Genomic DNA, 23,061 nt, shown 5'->3' on the forward strand with positions numbered 1-23,061 from the left:
AGGAGGAGGGTATGATGCTAATCTACCCCACTCCCATTGTCATACCACTCACATAGAGCAATAAAGCCGTCATCGTACCCATGTCCCAAGACAGCCCCTTCATAGGCAGCTTCTGCCAGTGCATATTTCCAGGGGTCTGGACAGCCGGCTGCAGGGTCTGGCCTGTCACTCACCATTCCACTCTCGGGTGGAGGCCTTCACTGTCAGCACTGACTCTGCTCCCTCCTGATACCGCCTCATGGTGTAAAACCTCGGATGGATCTTAATACCAGCTGAAGTGTTCCAATATACCTCATCATAGTTACTCACATCGCTGATGCACGTTATAGAAAAGCTTTGTCCCTCAGAAACAGAAATTGGGTCCGGGGTTACTGTTAGGTTGGCTGAAAGAATGCAAACAAAACAGACAAGACAAAAAAAAAAAAAAGACAACAAATCCGACATTTAGTTTTTCTGATGACATCGACACAGGAGTGAAATTTAAGACAGAGACAGCAACACGGACCGTCCTGACTCTACTCGTGCCAACGTGGAATTGGTACCTTGACGCTCCTGGGTTTTACTCGTTTCTAGGCTGTTCCGGGTGGTGCTCTGAACAGTACTCACTTCCATCTCATGCCTTGGGACCTCAGGCATGTCCCCTTTGGAGCTGGAATCATCCCCTGATGATTAGCAGGGTAAAAGGTTGCAAACTTAGGGATGTTGGCTTAACCCAGGCTGCCCCACCAACCTCCTCTGTGACCCTTCAAGAGAAAAATAGAGGACTGGGTTCTTGCAACAAGTTCATCTCTTTAAACGCTGTGCTGTATCCTGGAAGGCAGTTGTGTTCACTACTGTACTATCAATGCCAGACCACTGTGATGCAGCTTCACTTCTTTATATATCTGTTTTTGCCTCTGTTGGTACACCCTTAGCATTTGCTGATGGTCTAGCATACAACCTGTGCTTCATAAAAGAGAATTCTTGATCTACTTTTTTAGTAGAGAGTTCATAAAGTTCACTCCCCAAACAATCAATGCTTAGATTATCTCAAGCACACTAGGCTGTACGGGCACTTTAATATTATTTATAACTATTTCATTTTGACTATAGACAATACTATAACTGAGGTTAAATAATGTAATCAATTACATGTTCACAGTTATTTTTGTAATTCTCTCATAGATTCTGTAAGACATTAGCTGTTGACAATGTTGAGACCATTAGGATATAGATGCTGATATGAAAAACCATTATTTATTTTTCTCTTGTTCTATGCTTTCTCTTCTCCGGGAGCATGTCTTTTCCAGGACTGACATCTCCAAGTGGTATTGGCTTCGGTCATCTTGGAGGAGAATTGCCTCATTCCTTGAGCCTGCCACCCCAGGCCTGCTTCTCCAGTCATATATAGACCTTATTCTTAATGATAATCAAAAGAAGCCAGTGTTTTCCACAGTGTTTTAATCAGAGTTCACATGCTGAGGTACAGCGCCACAGTGTCCACATGACACAGTGCATCCCTCACTCTGCCCTGCCTGACTGGAGGGATCTGAAATCAGCTCCCTGATGCTATCCATTTCTGAATAGAAAGTAAAGCCTCATGGACCCAGAGAAATATTTCTCCTGTTTCTGGAAGAGGTCAGACGACCAAATCAGTCATGTTCAGCAAGCACTAATCATGCTTCTGTAATATGGCCCAGGTTTCCAAATCAGAGCTAAGTCTTATCAAGCACTCAGGAGAGGAACAGATGGCTGCACTAGAGGAAGTGCTGGGCACTTTGGGAACTTAGCAGTTTTCTGTAGTGAAAGCTGCTCTCTCTCTCTCTCTCTCTCTCTCTCTCTCTCTCTCTCTCTCTCTCTGTGTGTGTGTGTGTGTGTGTGTGTGTGTGTGTACACTCTGGTTCTAACTCAGAGAGCTGTGCTGGACATGGGGGCCCACATGCAGCTGTTCTTGACAAACACTAAGTCCCAATAGCAGAACACTTGCAGAAGACAAATAGGTATTGCTTTCGTCCTGCTTTTCATGACATTTCTCAGAAAGGCTGTGAATGGTTCAGAGGATAGATGGAAAGAAATTTCTGTGGCCATGGTGACTCCATAATGCTAGTTGGTTAATGATGCAGTTATTATTTTGATTGGCACATGGCCAGTACTGTGGTTTGAATGAAAAGTGTCCCCTACAGGCTCATGTGTTTGAACACTGAGTTCCCAGATGGTGATAGTCTTTGTGAAGGTTATACAACTTTTAAGGCATGGGGCTTGTAGAAGAAAGTACATCACCGGGGGGGGGGGGTGGCTTTTAAGGTTTCACAGCCTGCCCATACTTTCTGTTCTCTCTGATTCCTGTGTGTGGATGAAATAAGAAGCGACACTTCCAGAAACTAAGAACTGAGAGACTGAAACCAAGCTCTTTACTCAACCATAAAGCAACGATCAGACTGCCCTAGGTTTCCGCAGGGTTGTTTCTAGAATGGGTAGACTGGGAGAGGAGGACCCGGAGATGGAATTGATGGGGAGGGGGGCGGGAGTGAGGCTCTTGGGATTTAAAGAGGGGAAAATGAATTGTGGAAAAAACTGGGGTTAGCTATCATATGAATTCGATGACTACAGAGCTAACCTGGTCATGATCCTACTTTCTACTGCTTCATTTATCAAGACAACACGATCAGTTTCTCCCCATGCTTTCCCTACCCTGCCCTTCCCAGTTAAAATGACTCAACCTGAATTGAAATGGCATAGAGGGACCTTTGACCACCATCCCACTCCTAGGGAAAAGCCCAGCTTTATTCTGCCTCCTGACGTCCCAATGTAATGTGATGGGCAAGTGTAAGACATTTGTCTAAACAGTCTATGGCAAGAGTTCTTACCTACAGAGATGAATGTCACAGCTATGTCCTTACTGCCTCTGGCTCCGTAGGCACTGACGAACTCACATGTGTAGGTGACCGTTGTTCCTGAAGACCCACTGGGACATTGGGTTCTATCTGCCTTGAGGGTGTACATGCTGCAGCCATACTCCAGCTCCGGTTCTGCGTTTCCTGCAAGGATGTAGACAAAATTTTCACATCATGGTTGCCTGACTCTGAATTAGTAGCAGCAAGGTTCTTAGTGGAAACTTCAGCTTCATACTTTTTCAGTGGCTCACAGGTTTATATTTCCCAAATCACTGTTTCCATTCCCAGAAACATCCCATGCTCCAAAGCAGCTTTACTTCTTAGCTAGGGTTCTCAGATAACCCCTTGTGTGATTTGTTTTCCTACTTCAGCCTCACCTGCTTGGGCAGTCCTCAGACACTCTTCAAACACTTGCACCATCCCAAAGTAAAAGACCCAGAATATGCTGATGGATTAGTGTCAAGATAAATGCATTCTTTCAACTCTAGCTGATCAATGTTGCTGTACAGGCTAGTTTTATCTCAACTGGACACAAGTTGTAGTCATCAGAGAAGAGGGAACCTCAGTTGAGAAAATGCCTCCATAAGATCCAGTTGTAAAACATTTTCTTAATTAGTGACCAATGGGAGAGCACCCAGCCCATTGTGGGTGGTGCCATCCCTGGGCTGGTGGTCCTGGGTTCTATAAGAAAGCAGGCTGAGCAAGTCAAACCAAACAAGCCAGTAAGCATATCCATGGTCTCTGGCTAAGCTCCTGCCTCCGTGGTCCTGCCCTGCATGAGTTCCGGCTCTCGCTCCTTTCGATGATGAACTGTTTGTACTGACCAGTAAGTGAAATAAGCCCTTTCCTCCTCAAGTTGCTTTTGGTCATGGTGTTTTATCACAACAATAGTAACTCTAACTAAGGCAGATGCCCTATGACTAGTGCTGTGGTTTGAATGAGAAGTGTCTGTCCTCCATAGGCTCATGTGTTTGAACACTTTAGTCCCCAGTTAGCGCTGCTCTTTGGAAAGGTTCCGAAATGTTTAATGTATGGGAATTTTGCTGAAGGAAGCACATCACTGTGGGAGGGCTTTAAAGTATTACTGCCTGGTCACACTTCCTGTTCCCTCTGATTCCTGTGTGCAGATGAAACGTGGTTCACTCTGCTTCCTGACTGCCAGGCCTTCTCCCTCACGCTGGGCTCTGTCTGTTCTAGAACCATACGCCGGCATGAACCTTGGCTTCCATAACTTGTCTTTTGTCAGGGTATTTTATCACAGCCACAGAAAAGTAGCAAGTCCAACCAAACTGCCTCCCCAAGTACCTATTCAAGTCACTCCGCTGATTTCCACTTTCTTTCACCCTTACAAAGTCACTTCTAATTCTCTAAAGCACCCCCCTACACTCGTCCTTTCTTGGACCAAGGTCTCAGAAGCAAGCCACATCTGCCCTAAGGAGTCCACAAGGTTGGCTGACTGTAGAGGGCTGGAACGTTAGCCTCGGATGCAGGTCAAATCTTAGGCCAAGTCTGCGCATGTGAAAAGCCCTCCAGCCCCGCCCCCTTCACTACCCTTCTGCATTTGATGCTTTGCTTTCCCACTCTCCCTTTTTCCATTAAATCTTTAAAACTGGCCTTCGTCACACTCTACCAAAAGTGTTTCCTTAGGGCCAACAGGGACCTCCTCTTTCCTTCATCCTGGGCTTTTCCTCGTGCTGTCCCCCACGGCCAGCAACCTTCTTTCTGCTGTGGCTGCTTGAGCCCTCAGGTCCTTTCTTTTTCTTTCCTGTCTTCATCCTCCTGGGCCTCCTTCTAAGCCTCTCTCCCGAGCAGAGCATCCTTCTTAAATGCACATGTTGCTCCCCTCACTACTCATCTTTTTTCCACTCTCTCCACAGCATCATCAGCTCTGGCTCCTGTTATAAATTGAATTGGGCTGACTTCCCAGACTACTCTAAAAGGAATGTCCTGGTTGGAAACTTTTAAGGCAAATTCCCAAGACCTGATTTGACATCTCCGGTACCGCAAACACAACACGCGCGATTTATTTATTTTCCCTCAGACAAAATTCGCACGTCCTCTCACTGCTATTGGCAGAAACCCAGATTAAAAAGGCTTTAAAGGCCACTTTAATTACCTGCACTTCCTCACATTGTACTTCCACTCACTTGTAAAAACCCTCTTTGAGCTTCCAGTCCTGAACCATGGAAACAAGCCTGTCTCCATCAACGCAAGGTCACTCACCCAGGCCTCACTGTTTGTTGTCTGAACACTTCAATCGATTACATCTGGGTCTCAAACTCTGAGTTAATTCACTCTTCAGCTTACTCATTATGCTGCCTGGAAGTTTTTTTTTTCTCTTTGTAGTTAACTTGTTTTGGGGTTTTTGAGACAGGGTCTCACTATACAGCTCAAGCTTGCTTAGTGTCTCTGTGTAGTCCAGGCTGGCCTTGAACTTGGGGTTCGCCTACCTCAGCCTTCTGAGCTTTAAGTACAAGTGGGTGCCATGGTGTCCGGGGACTGTTTAGTTTTCTAAAGCTTAGCTCTGATCATTTAACTTACTTTCACCTGTAAGTTCTTACTGTGCGCCAAATGCTCTTAACCTAGCATGTGGCACTGAAGGACTAGGGGCTGGGCAGATGCCTAGTAGGCTGACAGCGAGAGAGAAGAGCCACAAATAGATGATAAAGATGGAAAACTTTTAGCTCCTTCTTTGTGCTCCTGACCCAAGATATAAGCCTGGCATCTCCAAACAAAGACCTACTGGGCTCTTCCTCTCCCACTAGTACTCCCTAACCCTCCCCACCAGTGGACCAGCCCAACCAGTCAGGACTGGATCAGGACATGCTTCCACCAAGGTTAGGAGTCTATCAGTCTCCCTGTCTGTTAGGTCTCAAAGCTGGGACCCCCTAACCCTAACTCCGTTATATACAGGCAGTTTCACTGGCCCGCTCTCAGGAACCTAGCAACTGCTTATGTCATCATCAGCTGCTGCCAAGTGCACCAGGTGTGTGCTGTAGATAAAAGGAGCATCCCAGAATCCCCACCCCCTCCCCCTTCCTCTCCTTCTCTCTCTGCCTCACGGTCTGCATGGTAACTTCTCTGGCCTCTCTTTATGAGACTGGTGAACGCACCTGAGAGCTGTTCCCAAAGAAACCTACTTTTAATTTGGTTTGAAAGAGCTTACTATGTTGTCCACAGAGAAACACTCTTATCTCTGTGCCAAAACCCAGGTCCCGGGTTTGAAACCTAACACCCTCTTTGTTCAAACTGGCCGGCCCTAAATTGGGGAATGAAAACTCCCCCCCAAAGACCCTTAAAACCTCCAGCCAATGAGGAGACCCCTGGTTTTGGGGTCTTGAGAACCTTCTTTGCTTTGAGGGTCTTCCTCTCACTTTCTGTAGATGGGCGTGACCGAGTGTGTATCCTTACCCCTCATAAAAGCCTTTCACTAGCTGCCAATTCTGACTGCCATACCTGAGATTTCTCCCATTGCCACCCATTGCACTTGAGATTGTGTGGGTGTACACGCCTTTAAGTTCTTTAATTAGCAGATAAAACAAACTGTATTCTGACCCCTAGACAGTAGCAGCAGCTTTTATCACACAATAGTCCCCAAACCATCTCTCTACTCTTAACTTGATTCCTTGTCTTCTCAAAACCCAAAGCATGGCCCTCAACACACCCTGTAGCCTCAGACCTGGATGCCTGGGTTCACATTTGTATCTCCCCCTCCTCTTCCTGTTGACTTCCTTAAGAGTCCAGCCTTTTCACCCAATGGGCAACCCAATAAACCATGTAGAATGAGATGTTATAGAAACAGACAGAATAATAGGAATGTGTCAAGACACATGTCCCACTGAAGAAAATTCAATACAGGTGCAGATTAAAGGGAGGGTCATTTCAGGTGGATGACTAGGAAGGGTTTCTGAGGAGAGGATTTTATTCTAAGCCTTAAAAAACAACTAGGACTTTAACAGAAATCAGGGCTGCGGTGTGAAGTGAGGCTGTCAGTGAGCTGTGTGAGCATAAACCAGCAATCTTCACCGTAGGACTTAACACTCCATCAGACAGCTTTGAGGTTCAGCGCTGGGTTCGGAATGGGAGGATAACAAGCTATGCAGGAAATCCATTGTTCTGCAGGCTGGTCAACCTTGCTGGACTTAGAAAAGTCTACAAAGGGGTCACCAGAGAGAGAAGTCCCTGAGCATCCCACTGCAGACTTCCTGGTTCCTCTGCCAGAGGGAAAGGTCTGTCACCTTCCAGAGTTGAAAGCTCCTCCACCAGAGCCACAGGAACTGTGCGAGGCCTCTCCTCCTTCAGGATGCCTGTGCCCCCTTGTCCTTATAAACCAGGGAAGTGACTTTAACGTCCCATATGGGCATTGTTCGGAGTTGACCAGATGTCTTTCTCAGTCACTGGAGGTGTGTCTAATCAGATGCCACAGCTGGAGTGTGACTTTTCAAAATAACAACAACAAATGAGAAGTAGCATAGTCTAAGAGCAAAGACTTTGTACCTTCAACATCAGACTAAGAAGGTTCGTAGAGCTGCATTTTAGTTCAAAGATTTTTGTCTTTAAATGTTACCACATAATACTATTGTATCTTAAAAGAAGAGATGGCCATAGCCTCACATGGCTTCCAAGTAGCAAATGACCTTGCTCCTTTTCTATCTAAACTGCTAGCAGCTCAGTCCAGAGCTGGCTCACCAGGATAAAGAAGATGCTGGTCATGTTAGCAGGTGAGATGAGATCAGTGGGGGAATCCTTAAGTTTCCTTTTCATATTGTGATAACCTTGGGAACATTTTTTTAAATCTGCATCCTAATTTCCATATTATCCCATTTGAGGTAAAAACAATTAGCTTCGAACTTGTGATCACATTCAGGCTTGATAGCTAGTGATTGTGCTCCCTTTTTTTTTTTTTAAATAGATTAACATTTTGGCCAAATGTTTATAAAAGCCACTATTTTTTACTTATTCTTTCTAAAGATTGATTTATTTTATGCTCTGTGTTTGAGCATCTTGCCTACATATGCATCAGCACGGCGTGTGTGTGTGCAGGGTGTCCAAGGAGGTCAGGAAGAACGTCAAATCCCTTAGAACTGGAGTTACAGATGGGTTGCAAGCTCCCATGTGCATGCTGGGAACTAAACCCTGCTTCTTTGGAAGAGCAACAAGTGTTCTTAACAGCTGAGCCACCTCTCTAGACACCCTGGCTGCTTTTCCTTATCATTCGTTAGTATAAACTGGAGAGTGGGGTGGGGGTGGGGCTTCAGTTCAGATCTCATGAAGTATAGTTGGGAGGATGGATTAGTGGTTAGAACACGTCCATATTCGTATGAGTACTGAAGTCAGAAACCCAGCATCCGTATAAACGCTGCAACCTGCCCATAATCCCAGCCTGCACAAAGGAAGAGACAGGAGATCTCTGGATCCATCAGGCTAGTGATGCTAGCAAAATTCCTGAGCTCTGGGTTCAAGAAAGAGAAAGCCATCAAGGAAGACACTCAGTGTTAGCTGCTACTCTCCATGCATATGCACCCCGCCTCGACAAGACTGTATGGCCCAACACGTGTAAACAGGCACACCACATGTGCATAAACGCAAAAAAGAAAAAAAGCACATGAGTAGAAATTGAGATGAGGTAACTGATAAAGAAATAAGTCTACAGAGACATGCAAGCTGGGAACAGAGAGACAGAAAACAAAACAAAACAAAACAAAACTGGGACAAGTACATAAGTGAGTGACTCCAGGCAGGAAAGAAATGAGACGAAAATGCTCTAGTCAGGCCTAGGTGAAAACTCTGTGACCTCAGCTTTAGTGCTTTTCTGAGGATGGAAGGAAGGGTGGGGCATGCTATGGACTGAAGTCACCGGGTCACATCCTCTTAGGCCTTTATCTCCTGGGACCTTATCCACACCTAAGCATGATGCTTGCATGTTGGTGCCTTGGGAGGTTTGTCGTAGTGTTGTGGCTGGAGCTGGTATCAAACCTGGTGCTTATTGTTCATGGCCCAGAATAAACACAGCTCCTACTCTGCCCACAAGATCTCCCGTTTTGTTTTTGTTTTTTCCTTGCCTGAGGTTTCAGTCCACCATTCTTACCTAGAATCCTTATTTTCCCTTCCTGCTTCCACTCAACTCTGCTCCAGTTGCCAAAGTTCTCACTGCAGCAGTTCAGCGACACAGGGTTGTTATCACACACCACCTTTCTTTCTTCCTTGGCGAAAATTTGGATGGGGACAGCATCCAGTCTTTCAAATCTCCCATACTCAAAAATATCCAAGGTCAGGTTGCACCCATACATGCCTTCAAAGAGCAAACAAACAAAATTATGAGTTATTATCCCTCCTCAAAATGTCCTTCAAGAAAACTGAGCCTCATCCTCATGTATGATGATGTCTGAGATTTGAGTCAAGGGCACCTTAAAGGAATATTCTGAAACTGTCAAAGCAGTACGAACATATATGATGACATAAGTAAAAAGTAGAAAAAAAAAGTCAGTTGTGGCATTCTCAGGGTCAAATGTGAGATTAAGAGACACAGGGAAGTGAAATTGATATGACCTCCAAGGAAGAATTGAAGGGCCACAAATAATTCTGACATGCCATTTAGAGCTGTGGTAAAATCGGAATCTGCAAGGATGTGAGCAGCCGGCCCACGTATCTATAGCCCCCTTTCTTGGGCAGAGAAGCAGAGCCAGTCCTTCTGGTACCTGGTCATAAGTAGGGTTATTAAATACTAGAATGTGGCAAAGAAATAACATGCATTGTTGGGGGACGTTGTTTGGAGCAGGTAGGAAGGCAGAGAAAAGTCAAAGAGAGGGATTGCTACAGGGTCTGGATATACTCGCCACCTTGATTTTGGTGATACCTTTTCAAGTATATGTATCGTAACTTCACACAAAACTTAAAATATGTGCAGTATGTTCTACACCAATCTTATCTCAGCAAACTAAAATTTTATAACTTAATTAAAATTAAACCATACTATGTACTGCTATGTAAAACTCAAAAATAAATCTCAGCATTTTAAATGTCATTTAAAAATAGTACCCTGGGTCAACTGGGGAGATGGTTCAATGGCCCGCTGTGCAAACATAAGGGTCTGAGTTCAGAGCCCCAGACCCTGTTCAAAAGGATGGAAATGGTAGCGTCCATCTGAAACTCTAGAGCTTGGGAGGCAGACACAGATGGCATTCCCAGATCCTACTGCCTAGTAGATTGTTGAATGCTGGATTCAGTGAGAGACCCTGTCTCAAAAACTAAGGTGGGAACAATGAAGAAAGACACCTTGAAGTCTGGCCTCCTTGTGGATATGCACACGCATGTGTGTATACACACACACATTCATACACACATGCTCACATACATACACACACATTTATACACACGCACACATGTTCAAAGATACACATGGACATGCCTACACTCACCCACACATTCTCACACATACATGCTCACACACACACACACACACACACACACACACACACACACTCAGACACACACATTCTCACACACACGCTCACACACACATTCTCTCTCTCTCTATCACACACACACACACACACACACACACACACACACACACGCTCACACACATCTACAAGCATGCCATGGATAAATTTTTCATTTTGGAATATGAGCCATCATCTTGTGTATAGCTCAGCCCCAACTCCTATTCTGTGGTCTGCCCTTCTTGGCACACCATTCAGTTCCTCCCACTAGTCTCTGGTTAGAGAGAAACCCACCTGCATCTTGCCGTGTGAAGTTATAAATGGTGAGGCGGGCGACCAGGCTCATGTTGTTGAGGACTGGGGTGTGGATGAAGAATTTGTCGCTGTTTTGAATGACAGAGTGCTTTTCTCCATAGTGCCAAGATACGTTGGAGGACACGATTTCAGTTTCACACTCCAGAACCACATTGTCTCCTTCAAAGATGCTTTCCGGTGTGATGGTGAACTTCGTTTCATCTGGACAGTCAAAGAAAACATGCGAGGGTTTACACATCAGTGAGGGCAGACCATGGAACCAGCTCTGCAGGCTTTGCCTCTCCGGGATTCTTGGGGGCCCATCTCAACATCTGTCTGCCACGATCTCGCCTACAGCCTTCCCTTACCACTTCTTGAGTCACAAAGGTCTTGTGGCCAACTGATGCATCAGAGCCCATGTCTGAACCCCATCTGTGAAATGGGGGTTCTAAAGCCATGGATTTGCCACCGCTTCTTTAAATGACCAGGAGCAGCAGTTTGGAAGCCTCCCCATGCATCAGAACCATCCTGGCTTGAGGTGTTGGTGAAGGGCTGGGGTTGTAGGGCTGATGTGGTGCAGATGTGTTCTGAGACCCACCCTTGAAAACAACAATGGGACCCTATGTAGTATCAGTATCTGCTGTTACTGGTCCCCCTCCACCACAGTGTTAGCCTGACATTTATGGATCTTTTGAATATGTGAACACAGGAAAGTCACTAGCCCTGGGGTTCCATTATAAACTACTGCTGCAGTAGAGTTCATCAAAAAGGGACTGGTGGCAGGCAATGCTCCAGGCTCCATACTTTGAAATAGCACCATGATTTCTGAGGTCTTTATCCTCTCCCATACTTTTTTTAAAAATATAAATTGGTATACAAAGTATTAGATTTCATTATGGCATCTTTTGTTTGTTTGAAGACAGTGTTTCCCTGGGTAGCCCTGGCTGTCTTGGAACTCAGAGGGCCACAGACTCACAGAGATCCACCTGCCTCCGTCTCCTGAGTGCTGGGACTAAAGCATGGGCCACCACTTCTCTGCTTACTATGGCAGTTTTTAAATACATTTTTTGTTGAGTCCTCTTCCCAACTTGTCACTCAGCCCATCCTACCCCACCCTCAGGGACTTCCTTTCTTCCTTCCTGTTACACATTAAAAGTTAGGATCTACACATAAGAGAGAAAATGCAACTTTTGTTTTTCTGAGTCTGGTTCACATGGCTTAGCATTTCCTAAATCCATATATTTTCCTGGAATTTTCACAATTTATATATTTTTTGACAGCCTAGGAAATATATTGCACATATGTATGTGTGTGTGTATCAGTTTTTATTATGCTTATTTGTTGGTGACTATCTAGGCTGATTCTACTTGATAGTGTGAATAGTGCAACAGTACCAACAGATACGCAAGAATCTCTGGGATCCACTTCCTAGGTTTAAGCCACACCATCGTCATGCCTACCCCAGCTGAACAGGGGTTCCACTTACTGTTTGGGGTCCCTTGGAAGGAGTTGTCGTCCATTCTGTAAGTCTGGTTGAGGTGCTGTGTGACTTGCTCATTGGCTTTATGAATTGTTCCAGGCGGTGGTGGCGATGTAACCTTGACCTCATAGCTCACAAACACGCTGCCCTTGCTGCATAGAGACCACCCAGTTCAGTAAAGCAGTAATTAGTCTAGGAGAGCCTCGAGCCTTGTAGCTCATTGCACGGAAAAAAAAAGCAAAATGGCAGAGGCCAGCTGTTTTCCATCATCAAGGAACTGCTAAAACAAGCCTGTCTTTCGACGTTAGCAGACAGCCTGAGGCAGGACTTGCCTAGGAATATGACTGAGAGGAGTGAATAGACGGGGAGCAGTGAGCTGAGCCCACAAGGGTTCCAAGCTCCAGTGGAGCCCCTCATGGTACACCAGGAAATCCGGAGATCTGTCTCCCTACCCAAATGTTCTAGTCATGCCTTTCACATTGCTACCCAATATGATTCCATATTAACACTGCAAACTCTTGGGACTAGATTCTTTCATGCATGGGATGAACACACCTCTGTGTTTCCTTACTGCTAAGGTGGTCCAGCCATAAAGGGTAGTAGGAACACAGCTTGCTGTTGTTCCCTTTTCCGGTTCACCACAGTGGTCTGGTAATGGCTCTCACCTCTGCTGAGCACCCCACATGATAGCCCACCGATGCTCTGTCTCCTTCCCTGGTGTACCGGCTTCTTCCCTCATAGGAAAAAAAAAATGAGCAAATTACACTATTCTTACGTGAACTGTGTCACAGTCACCGATCTGAATCCTGGTAAAGTTTTGTAGCCCTCTCGGAACTGGAAAATAAAGCAAGAGAATGATCACTCTGAGACTGGTGAGAGACACCAAAGGCTTACACGTACACCTTGCCAACCTGGTTACGTCTTTCTTTTGTGTGTGTTTTGTTAGTGATGGCATCTGATGAGCTTTGAAGGCGTAATTTCTAACAACTTGTTTTTAGAGAAAACTTGTTTTTAGCTTTTAGAGACACACACGGTAGTTTAAGTGCACAAAAAGATGGCTCAGGGAAAAGCAAGGGGGGAGAGGGAAGGAGGGAGGGGGAGGGAGGGAGAGAGGGAGGAAGGGAGGGAGAGAGAGAGATAGAGAGAGAGAGAGAGAGAGAGAGAAGGAAGAAGAGGAGGAGGAGGAGAGGAGAATAGAGAGGCTATAGGAAAGAGAGAGAGTGACATTAAACTCTAAGTGGGAGAGAAGAAGGAGGAAGGTGAAGTGAAAGGATCCCACATCAAGCCTGACAACATTCTAAAAGACCTTCCAAGGACATTTAGGTGTCTTTCTAGAAGTCTGTCTAGCAAACACACAGCCCTTGTGTGTTCTGAGGAAAGGAGCAGAAGCCTGTTCCTGAGTGTCCGAGGTGGCACGCCAGTGCTACTCACTCAACCTTAGCCAGAGACTTGGAAGTCAGGAACGCCCTCATGGCCACCACCACACCTGCTCCCATCTTAACACCAGTGTGACTCTAATGAAGCCAGTTTCAATTTTGATGATGTGTTCGTCTGGCTCTTCTGAATGTCAACCCCGTAAGAGGTGCTGACTGTTTTCAGTTATAATACCAGGCATCACAGTTAGCTTTAAATGTCACTTGCCCCGACCTATAATCACCTAAGAAGACAGTCTCTAGGTCATTGTGGCCTGTGGGCACATCTGTGAAGGAGTGTCTTGATTGGTAATCGATACAGGAAGGCCTAGCCCACTGTGGGCGGCACCATCCTATGCGCATGCGCAGAGGGTCCAGGGCTACAGGAGACGGGAGAAAGCTAAAGGAAAACAAGCAGCAAGAAGCAGGCAGCAGAAGCTCACTCACTCCTCTCTGCCTTTGACTGTGGTATGACGTGACTGGTTGCCTGAGTTCCTGCCTCTACATCCTCAAAATAACAAACGGTGACCTGCAATCTTAAGCCCGATTAACACTTTCATCATTTAAAGTGCTTGGTGTTAGAGTGCTTCACTGCGGCAACAGCAAGGAAAGGAAGGCACCATGAAATCTACGCTATGTGCTGTAGGCCTCGTACCTGGGTGAGTGGGACTCAAAGATTATTATATAATCTAACCTTTTCTTAGAAGTATATAACTTAGTGCCTGGTATGCCTTGTGGAGTTCTAACATGCCAGAGATGTAAATCAGTTATCCAAGGGCTCTGTAGAGTCAATATTCCATCAAAGCACCATGGAATAGTCACTATTTTTGTGTGGCATACTGGGATAGGCAAGAGGCTTCTCCTGTTCTGAGGCAGGGGCCTGGCTGTACTAGGAGTTCTGGGAGTCGTTATCTCAGCCCCTGTGTAACAGTTTTCACTACACCAGTTAGGAAGCAGCGTTGGGAATGCCTCAGCTCAAGCAAAGCATTTACATTTTAGGGCTTCATCTAATCTCAGCAATTGCCTCTGGGAGACAGTTAACTCTTGCAGAGACATCGTTCTTTTTACCTTAGTAACTATAAACTGTCCCTAGACTGAATTCCTAGTGATGTCCAGGCTCAACCTTGAGTTGGACTGCCCAGTGTCGTTAGAATTCTTATCTATATAGGAAAAGCCTACCCTCTTAGGGGGCAGTGACATTTTCTGGGCAGAGGGTTCTGAGCTATGTGAGGCTGAATGCTAGAAAGCCTGAAGAATAGACTTGAATTGCCTACCTCTTCTGGACCAGCCTTATGAGCCTCTGAATTGATTTTAGTGAAATGATGCTACCAAAATGTTGCCTGGATCATTTCTTCTCAGGGAAAAAATCCTACTTCTGGGCTAGGGTGACTCCCTAGTCCTCTGATTGCTGCTTGATTTAAGTAATCTTAAGTCTCCTCTTTGTATAACCTCAAATCCTTATACCTCCTGTAAGCCCACTGTCCATTGGGAATGGGACCGACTGCCTTCCTCCTAAACAGTTTCGTGCTTAAGAGACTCCAGTCTAACAGCCCAAACCTACCGCTCTTTCCAGATCCGTCTTGTAGGACCGATAGAGGGCGGAGGATGTGTTCTTTAGGTCTTCTTGAAACCCTATGTTCAGTCTGACTTTTATTTTTAAGGTGATGTATGCTGCAAAACACAGGGCAAAACGTAACTATCTCCCTGGTGTTTGACTACAGGCAAAACAGACAGACATTTTATTGAAGTAAAGTTGAATACCCGTTCAACAAACCTTTAAAGAGCAATTGCGTACCTTCTGGGAGCTGGCAGAAAGGTCCCTGGGGAGGGAGTCCTTTCAGACAACCGCAGGAGCGGCCTGACAAGGCACTGCCGTGCTCTTGACAGGTGAGATTGTGGAGACACTGTTCCTGAGGCCACAGGTAGCCTTTCTCACAGAAGCACCAGAGGTCATCTCCAGCAGGTGTGCAGACTGCCGTCAAGCAAAAGAGTAAGCCAAGAGAAGATGGTCACCACCCTTACACTTGTAGATTGCAAGTAGCTATGCTGGTAGGAAATCCTAGTTCAATTCCACATTGAACTTCTAGAGACTTTAGTAGAACTGCATGAGACTCAAGGGGGCATGTATGTATCACCAAACCACGCCTGAGGTCACCTGAAAGGTGATGATGGAGTGACCATCATGCAGCTGCACACTAAGGAGCCTTTTTTTTTTTTTTTTGAATAGTCATGTTTTACATTACACGGCCACTAGGTGTCTATGATGAGTGGATTTCTTGGTATGGAGCAGTGGTTCTCAACCCCCTTGGCAAACTTCTGTCTCCAAAGATATTTACATTGTGATTCATAACAATAGCAAACTTAGTTATGTAGTAGAAAAAAAAACTGATTTTATGGTTAGGGGGGTCACCACAACAGAGGAACTGTGTGAAAGGGTCACAGCCTTAGAATGGTTGAGAACCACTGACAGAGGGTTAAGCCAGTTTCCAAGATGACCACTGAGCATCTCTGCCTCTAGGAATCCACAGCCTTTTGTGGTGCCCTCTTATAGAGGCTGGCAAAAGTGCTGCTATCATTTGGCATATATTCCATCTATCCATCTATCATCTATCCATCTATCATCTATCCATCTATCTGTCTGTCTATCTATCTATCTGTCTATCTGTCTGTCTGTCTGTCTATCTATCATCTATCTATCTATCTATCTATCTATCTTTCTATCTTTCTATCATCTACCATCTATTACCTATCATCTACCTATCTGTTTGTATCTCTCTCCCTTTCCTTCTCCCCACCCCCATTTCTCCTCCTCTTCCTCTCTTTTCCTCTGTGGAAGTTGGCTTCATGGCACAAAGACCTGTCAGGGAGAGACCCACATGGTAAGGAATTAAGGTCTCTAAACAATAACTACTTAGGAATGGTAGTTTGCAACAAACAAAAAACCCTGGTGCACTTGAAAATGATTTTTCTAACCCATTATAGCCTTCTGATCAAGTTCCTAAGCTAGAACCACCTACCTAAGCTGCCACTCCAAGACAGCAGACCCCCAGAACCTTTAAGACCATACATGTCTGTTGGGCTAGGAGCGATTTGTTACATGGAAATAAATCACAGATACAGAACACAAGTAAGTGGCCCTTTACATTTCAAGTCAAAAGAACAGTCCAAACAGAGCCTACTCTCAGTGGGAACATTTTTTTTTTTTAAAACAAGGAAAGAAAAAAAAATCTCTGAAAACAGAGAGTCTTGAATCAGTTTCTGAAGTTGGACCACAGAAACTGCTCTGCAGATGAGGGCCCTTAGGATGCTCCTCAAAGGAAAGCCATCAAACAGTTGTTTTTGAAACAGGAGGCACAACCAAGTAACAATGGTGCTTTCCAGTTTACAGAACTTTTGTAGGACTAAAGGTTATGGGACATGGAGTCTCTGGCCATGGTACCCCGAGACAAAGGAGAAATGGCTTAGTTTTAGTAGGGGATTCTCAGGCACAAAAGCAAACTATGACCTGGGAGAATTTTGCTTAGTCTTGCTTCTGACTCAGGTACCTGCCTGGTTCCTATTTCCTGACCTATGGCATCCCAAAGAAAAAGAAGCTGCTGCTTAAAACCTACTGAACCAAAACAAACAACAACAAACCCAACAAAAACATACTGAACTCCTCCTTGTTGGCCCCTCACATTGTTCAGAGGGAAAGGATCCAGTAATTTGTCACAAAGGGTATGTACATGCCTTGGGGAGGGGGTCACTTTATGACAACCACCAAGAAAATCTTCGGTCATCACTTAAAATAAGGTGACTGGCTGTGGAGTATATGGCTAGCGAATTCTTTCTGGGAGGTGTGAGGTCATAACGTGACAGGGTGGGCCAATTGGGCCATTACACTTGCCTCTCACGTTTAATTTGATTTCAAAGAAAGCAGTCTGCCTTTCTCCTGATGTCCCCACTCACCCTCAAGCGATGCACATCTCACTCACCTGTTGTCATTGCTATGCTCAAAATGTCAGTGCCGTTTCCTTGAACCGGAAAACTGAGGCTGCTCAAGTGAGCTTTGACTGACTCCAGGAAGGAGACATTTTCAAAACTGATCTCAATATCCACAGTGTAGTCTCCCACCGAAGGGCCATCCAGTGCAACTGAAACAGGAGTGCAGGAAGACCATGAGTGCTTGCGCAGGTAGGTGAGAGGCCCTGGTGGGCACTGCAGCAGTGAAAGCTGGTGATGCATCCCTGTAAGTCCTGGGCACGTCAGTGCATAAGCATTGCTAATGGGCACTTTTAGAGGAAAAAAAGAATAGTTTACTCTCTCCCCTCTCTCTCAACCCCTACATTCAACTTTGATGTTCAAGGTCAAAGGTCACATGTGAAGATCAAAATGTGTCTGGGGCAAGACTAGTAGTAGCAATCCTGGAAGGGCGGTTCTCACGCCACTGCAGTCAATCAGGGTTCTGAAATCCACACACAGGAATGAGTCTTTGCCTTTATAATGTTGTGTCGTTAGTTTGCGTACACTCTGAGAGCTGATCAGGCATGCAGGCAAGCTTGAAAACCTTCCAGAACACCCCCTCCTCAGTTAACTTCCTTTGGCCTTAGCTTGCACACATGCACCCAGTATGTGCATCTTTATGGTTGCTTTGTTTCTCCAGTGTCCAGAACTCAGGCGGTGATCAACAAAAGTTTAGCAACTTGAAATGAAAATGATTCCTAGTTCTTCATAACTTTTTCAAATTGTCTCCAGGCAGTTGAATGCCAGCTCTCCAAATAAATCTGCTCCAAGCACATATGTAAACACACACACACACACACACACACACACACACACACACACACACACTCCACAAGCTACAGATATGATGATATCTAACTTTCTTCCCCAGTTTCCCATGTCATATCCTGCCTTGACCACCACCAGTTGTAAGCTATCTCGGACAGGAACTGATTCCTTCCCTTCTGGTGATCTTTCTCTCCTGTCCTAGAGCTTACCATGTAACAAACATGTCCTCAATCTTATTAATCACATCCCCCAAGTCAGGTAATACACCCACTTCTCTGTCACTTGGCTAATCACTGCTCTAGTCCTGGCTGGAAAATACAATTGGAATACAAAATTGAGGCTGAAGGTATAGGCTCAGTTGCTACCTCATAAAAGAGGTTGAAGGATAAGATTTTCTTTTTTATACAGAGGTATTAAGAATATTAAATAGATAAAAAGAATGTTTTCAAAATTTTCCTTTAAATTTTAAGTGAAATCTGAAAGTGTGATCTGTATTTTAGTATGTAGTATATAGAATTCTATGTCTTTTTTCCTAAAGACAATTATTTTCTTATGAAAATGTAAGATTTGTGTGAACCATCCCAAGGACCATTACTGGAGAAGAATGAGAAAGCTCAGAGCAGAAAACCCCAGGCGTTAAATATCTATTGCTGGAAAGTAGAATGTGTATTTCCTTGGAGGTCTAGACTTTATTAGTCTTAGAATATAACCTATTTGGAAATTATTTATTTGTCATCCTTCTGTTTGCTGCAATGAACTCAGGTTTTGTTTTTAAGTCTGTGAAGGTATTTTAGGAATGTGTTTCATGGTATAGTGCATCTTTATACAAGTAGAATAAAACAGATTTTAAGTTGGATGTGGTGACGTGATTGTTATCTGGCCACTTGGGAGGTGGAGGCAGGAGGATCATGAGTTCAAGGCCAGCCTCAACTACAGAGTCAGGCTGAGGTTAGTCTGGGATTTGTGAGACCTTGCCTCAAAACTCAACTCAACTCAACTCAACTCAACTCAACTCACTCAACTCAACTCAACTCAACTCACTCAACTCAACTCAACTCAACTCAACTCAGCTCAGCTCAACTCAACTCAACTCAGCTCAGCTCAGCTCAACTCAACTCAACTCAACTCAGCTCAGCTCAGCTCAGCTCAGCTCAACTCAACTCAACTCAACTCAACTAAATTAAAATTTAAAAGTCACTTGTAAAGTCTAATATGAAGTCTTGTCTATTATGACATAGTAACACTGCCTCAAGTTTCCTGTTTTCTATTTGATTCTCAAGTGTTCTGTGTTGAAAGAAGCTTCCTGGAGGAACTGCTAATCTCAATTTGTGTGATCCTAATGCCAGGACTCATGATGTTGCCTGCTAGGAACATTTCCAATAGGGCGACTGCAGTATTTACATCTGTCATCCAGAACATTCTTTTTCTTTTTCTGAAAAGTCATGTGACCCTGTTTATTCCCTCTGGTAAATTCACTAGCTCAGGGTCCTCCCATGAATGCAAACAGGATTTCCTGGATGGTGGCTGCTCTGGAGGGTGAGGCCAACAACGATCCTGTATCATCTACTTTGTTATTTGCATCGCTACAGCCCAACATGACGCTGATAGTCCCTGGCCCTGAGCCCTCCTCCCTGTGTCCTTTTCAGCCACAACAACAGAAGAAGTATGAACCTGGAAAGCAGCAGCTATCCACAAATCAACCACTCCTGGTTAAAGCCAAGGCAGCTCTGCTTAGATTTCCACGAAAGTGAGCCCGAAGCATTAAACTGTGGAGCAAGGGATCTTATGACTTAGCAAGGTTCGGTCTACAGCATTCACGCAGCTGTTAACTCAACTCTAGCCTCCAAGGTTCCCTTCTCCCAGCCGCCTGTCACTGTCATGTTCTTCAACACCTGAAGGAGATTATAGTCACCCTCCGGCTATGTGTCACCCTTTCCTAGAGGTTGATGAGGACCAGGGGTCAATACTTCCTCCTTCTCTTTGCCTTCCTCCCCATCTTTTTGAAATGGTCTTGCCATAAGCCCAGGCTAGCCTGGAGCTTACCATGTGAGTTAGGCTAGCCTCCAATTCATGATCCGTTAACCTCTCCCTCAGCCTCCTAAATGTTAGGATTAACAGCACATGTCACCACACCTGGCCGGAAATGTTTCTTTAAAAAAAAAAAAAAAGTCAATTTTCTGAAGGAGTCCCGGAAATTGTACTGCTTTAAACAGACCACGGCCTTACCCATGAGTATCACCCCCTCTTAGCCTTGATCTTGATGTGCAGGTGGCCGGGGATCTGACCTTCTAACCCAAAGCATGAAATAAAGAGAGTGACCCTGGAGAATAGATGCTGACAGACTTGGTTTGGGTTATTTTTCTTTGTAGGTTCAGATCTCCTGCTGCTCCTGTTGGCCAATAGGCCTCTTGTGTTTTGAAGGTTTATTTTTACTTACTTTAAATGTGAGTATACCATGTACATGCAGTGCCTTGGGAGGCCAGAAGTGGGCGTCAGATGCTGCAGGGCAGGAATTACAAGTGTTTGTGAGCTGCCTGATGTGGGAGTTGGGAACAGAACTTAGGTCCTCTGGAAGCTCTATTACTGCTGGGCAACAAGCTCTGTTACTGCTCGGCCATCTCTCCTGCCTGCTGTTTACTCAATTTTACCTCAACAGAGCTGACAGGGGCTTCTCCCCTCCTTCAGTGATACCAGCTGAAATAGGAGATGACAGAGCAACAGTAGCAGTAACACTTGCTACTTGCTCTTCCTGGTACTTTCAAGGGCCTCATGGGCGAAAGGGCAATATGCTTCCTTCCATTTCACAGGCAGCTGAGGAGCAGAGACTTGGAGCCATGTGGTAATATCTGAGCTAAAATTAAAAGAGACATTTTGCTGACTCCAAAATCCATTTTCTTTTAATCGTACCCTGATACAACTCAAATGGAAGAAGATAAGAGAAGCAATCATTTCACAAAGCCTTAAAGCACACACAAAAAAAGATTAGTGTTAAATGTAGCCTTGTAATAAATTAATATTTTAATTATATTTTTTAAAAATCATGCTCCAAACAAGAAATATTAGTAGTAAATGTGATAATCTTGGTAACTTTCTTCAAGTCGTAAATGTCTTAGAAATCCAAGCTCAGGATAGAGGCTTTGGACTGCCAGGTTTGCTGATGTTACACATGTCTTTTCCTTGATTTATTGGTTTTCTTGGAGTTTTACCATTCACTGGGTTCCTGTTTTCCCAGCACTGTGCTAGATGCCCCAGCATTGGACTAATAAATGTTCTGTCTCCATGGTATTTCCTTCCTCTGCTGGAGGGAACTGGTTCATTTGTATCTTAATATCAGTCATTTCTATAGGAAATAGCGAAGAGTAAGGAAGAAGAGTGACAGAGTAATAGGATGATGATGATGATGATGATGATGATGGTGATGATGATGATGGTGATGGTGATAAAGCAAAGGGACTCTGGCCAGCTTGAATATGCCAAGCACGGCTCTGGTAGATCTTGTCCTTCTCTCCCACCCCCTCTGCCTTGTTAAAAATCTTATATTACATCCCTAAAGCTAGTCACTAAGGCCTATTCACTTATTTGGCCACTTCCTCCTCCTGAGGCAAATTACCAACATCCAGCTATCAAAGTATTGAAACCTTGCAATCAAAAGCCCCCTTTGGCCCACCCAAGTAACATGCTCAACTAAAATTAACAGAGGTTTTTTTGTCCTTGTACCATTATAAACCAGCATTTTCCTATGTACCATGCCTGTCTCTTCCCTAGCTAGGGGCAATTCTTTGTTCTTGAGGACAAATACCATTGCCACTCTCTTCTTTGTTTCCTTTCCCTTCTCCCTCATCCTCTACCTCTTGTACTTGTCTCTCATTCCCTGGCCTCTGTCCCTTTGGGGAAAAGAAATCTTCGCGCTGAGAACTTGATATTGGGGGGTCCTGAGCCAATACTTTCCCTTACACCACTACCACAACCAATGGATGGCTAGAAAAGATCCTTTCAAAGCTTTAAACGTTGAGCAGAGGCGTAAGAGGGCCAGAAGGCCAGTGGGAGAACATCGCTCTGGGAAGATCGAAAGAACACGGATGCCCTGAGTGAGTTGCCGCCCTCTTGCCTCACCACAGGAACATAAGGTGACTCCTGCGTGGGCCATTCCTTTCTTGGTGGATCTTAGGACAACATGAAAGCCACAGGAACCCCGGCAAGTAAAGCAAGTCATCCCGCAGCTCAGGCATCAGTGTGGCACCCCTCCTGTTCCCCTCAGGCAGATGGGAAGCCTTGAATCAGGAATGAATGTCAAACTCTAGGCCCTGGAGGTGACTCAGGAGTTAAGAGCGCACTACTCTTGCAGAGGACCTGGGTTTGAATCCCAGCACCCACATGGCTGCCCACAACCATCTGTAACTACAATTCTAGGCACCTTAAGCTCTCTTCTGACCCTTGCAAGCACCAGTACAAACAAATGTGAAGTGTGCATACACGAAGAAAAAAAACATCTGGGCATATAAAACTAAAACAAATAAATCTCGAAACAGAGATGAAGAAGAAGAGGAGGAGGAGGAAGAGGAGGAAGAAGAGGAGCAGGAAGAGGAATGCTCTTTTATCCCCTCCTGATCCTGAAGACCTTGGAGCCTTGGAGGAGCCTGGGAGGAGCCTTGGAGGAGCCTGGGAACGTGACATTCTTTGTCTTGCCCTTTGCTACACTGGACACTGAGGGTCAAACCACAGCTCCCCTCCTTCCATGTGTGTTTCTTAGATGACCTACACCCTGCTCTGCCACCTGAGCCAGCTGGCCC

The 23,061-nt window shown here is 45.0% G+C and overlaps 1 protein-coding gene across 5 annotated transcripts in view; it reads right to left on the minus strand.

The window, feature by feature from the left end:
- The window catches only part of ADGRF5 (adhesion G protein-coupled receptor F5), a 97,144-nt gene that overhangs the window by 17,638 nt on the left and 56,445 nt on the right, over positions 1–23,061 (minus strand). For 4 of the 5 annotated variants that reach the window (XM_084753297.1, XM_084753294.1, XM_084753295.1 and 1 more), the window contains exons 4-13: positions 17,476–17,634; positions 15,297–15,473; positions 15,063–15,172; positions 12,865–12,923; positions 12,096–12,241; positions 10,610–10,831; positions 8,962–9,165; positions 2,847–3,017; positions 543–662; positions 174–383 (exon numbers count right to left, since the gene is read on the minus strand). In XM_084753297.1, the coding sequence (XP_084609423.1) occupies positions 174–383; positions 543–662; positions 2,847–3,017; positions 8,962–9,165; positions 10,610–10,831; positions 12,096–12,241; positions 12,865–12,923; positions 15,063–15,172; positions 15,297–15,473; positions 17,476–17,634 (1,578 nt within the window). The remainder of the gene's footprint in view (positions 1–173; positions 384–542; positions 663–2,846; positions 3,018–8,961; positions 9,166–10,609; positions 10,832–12,095; positions 12,242–12,864; positions 12,924–15,062; positions 15,173–15,296; positions 15,474–17,475; positions 17,635–23,061) is intronic. The other variant, XM_084753298.1, reaches the window with a different exon arrangement.

Source organism: Acomys minous (genome assembly GCF_964271855.1).
Source record: "Acomys minous genome assembly, chromosome: 13".
NCBI classification, from domain to species: domain Eukaryota; kingdom Metazoa; phylum Chordata; class Mammalia; order Rodentia; family Muridae; genus Acomys; species Acomys minous.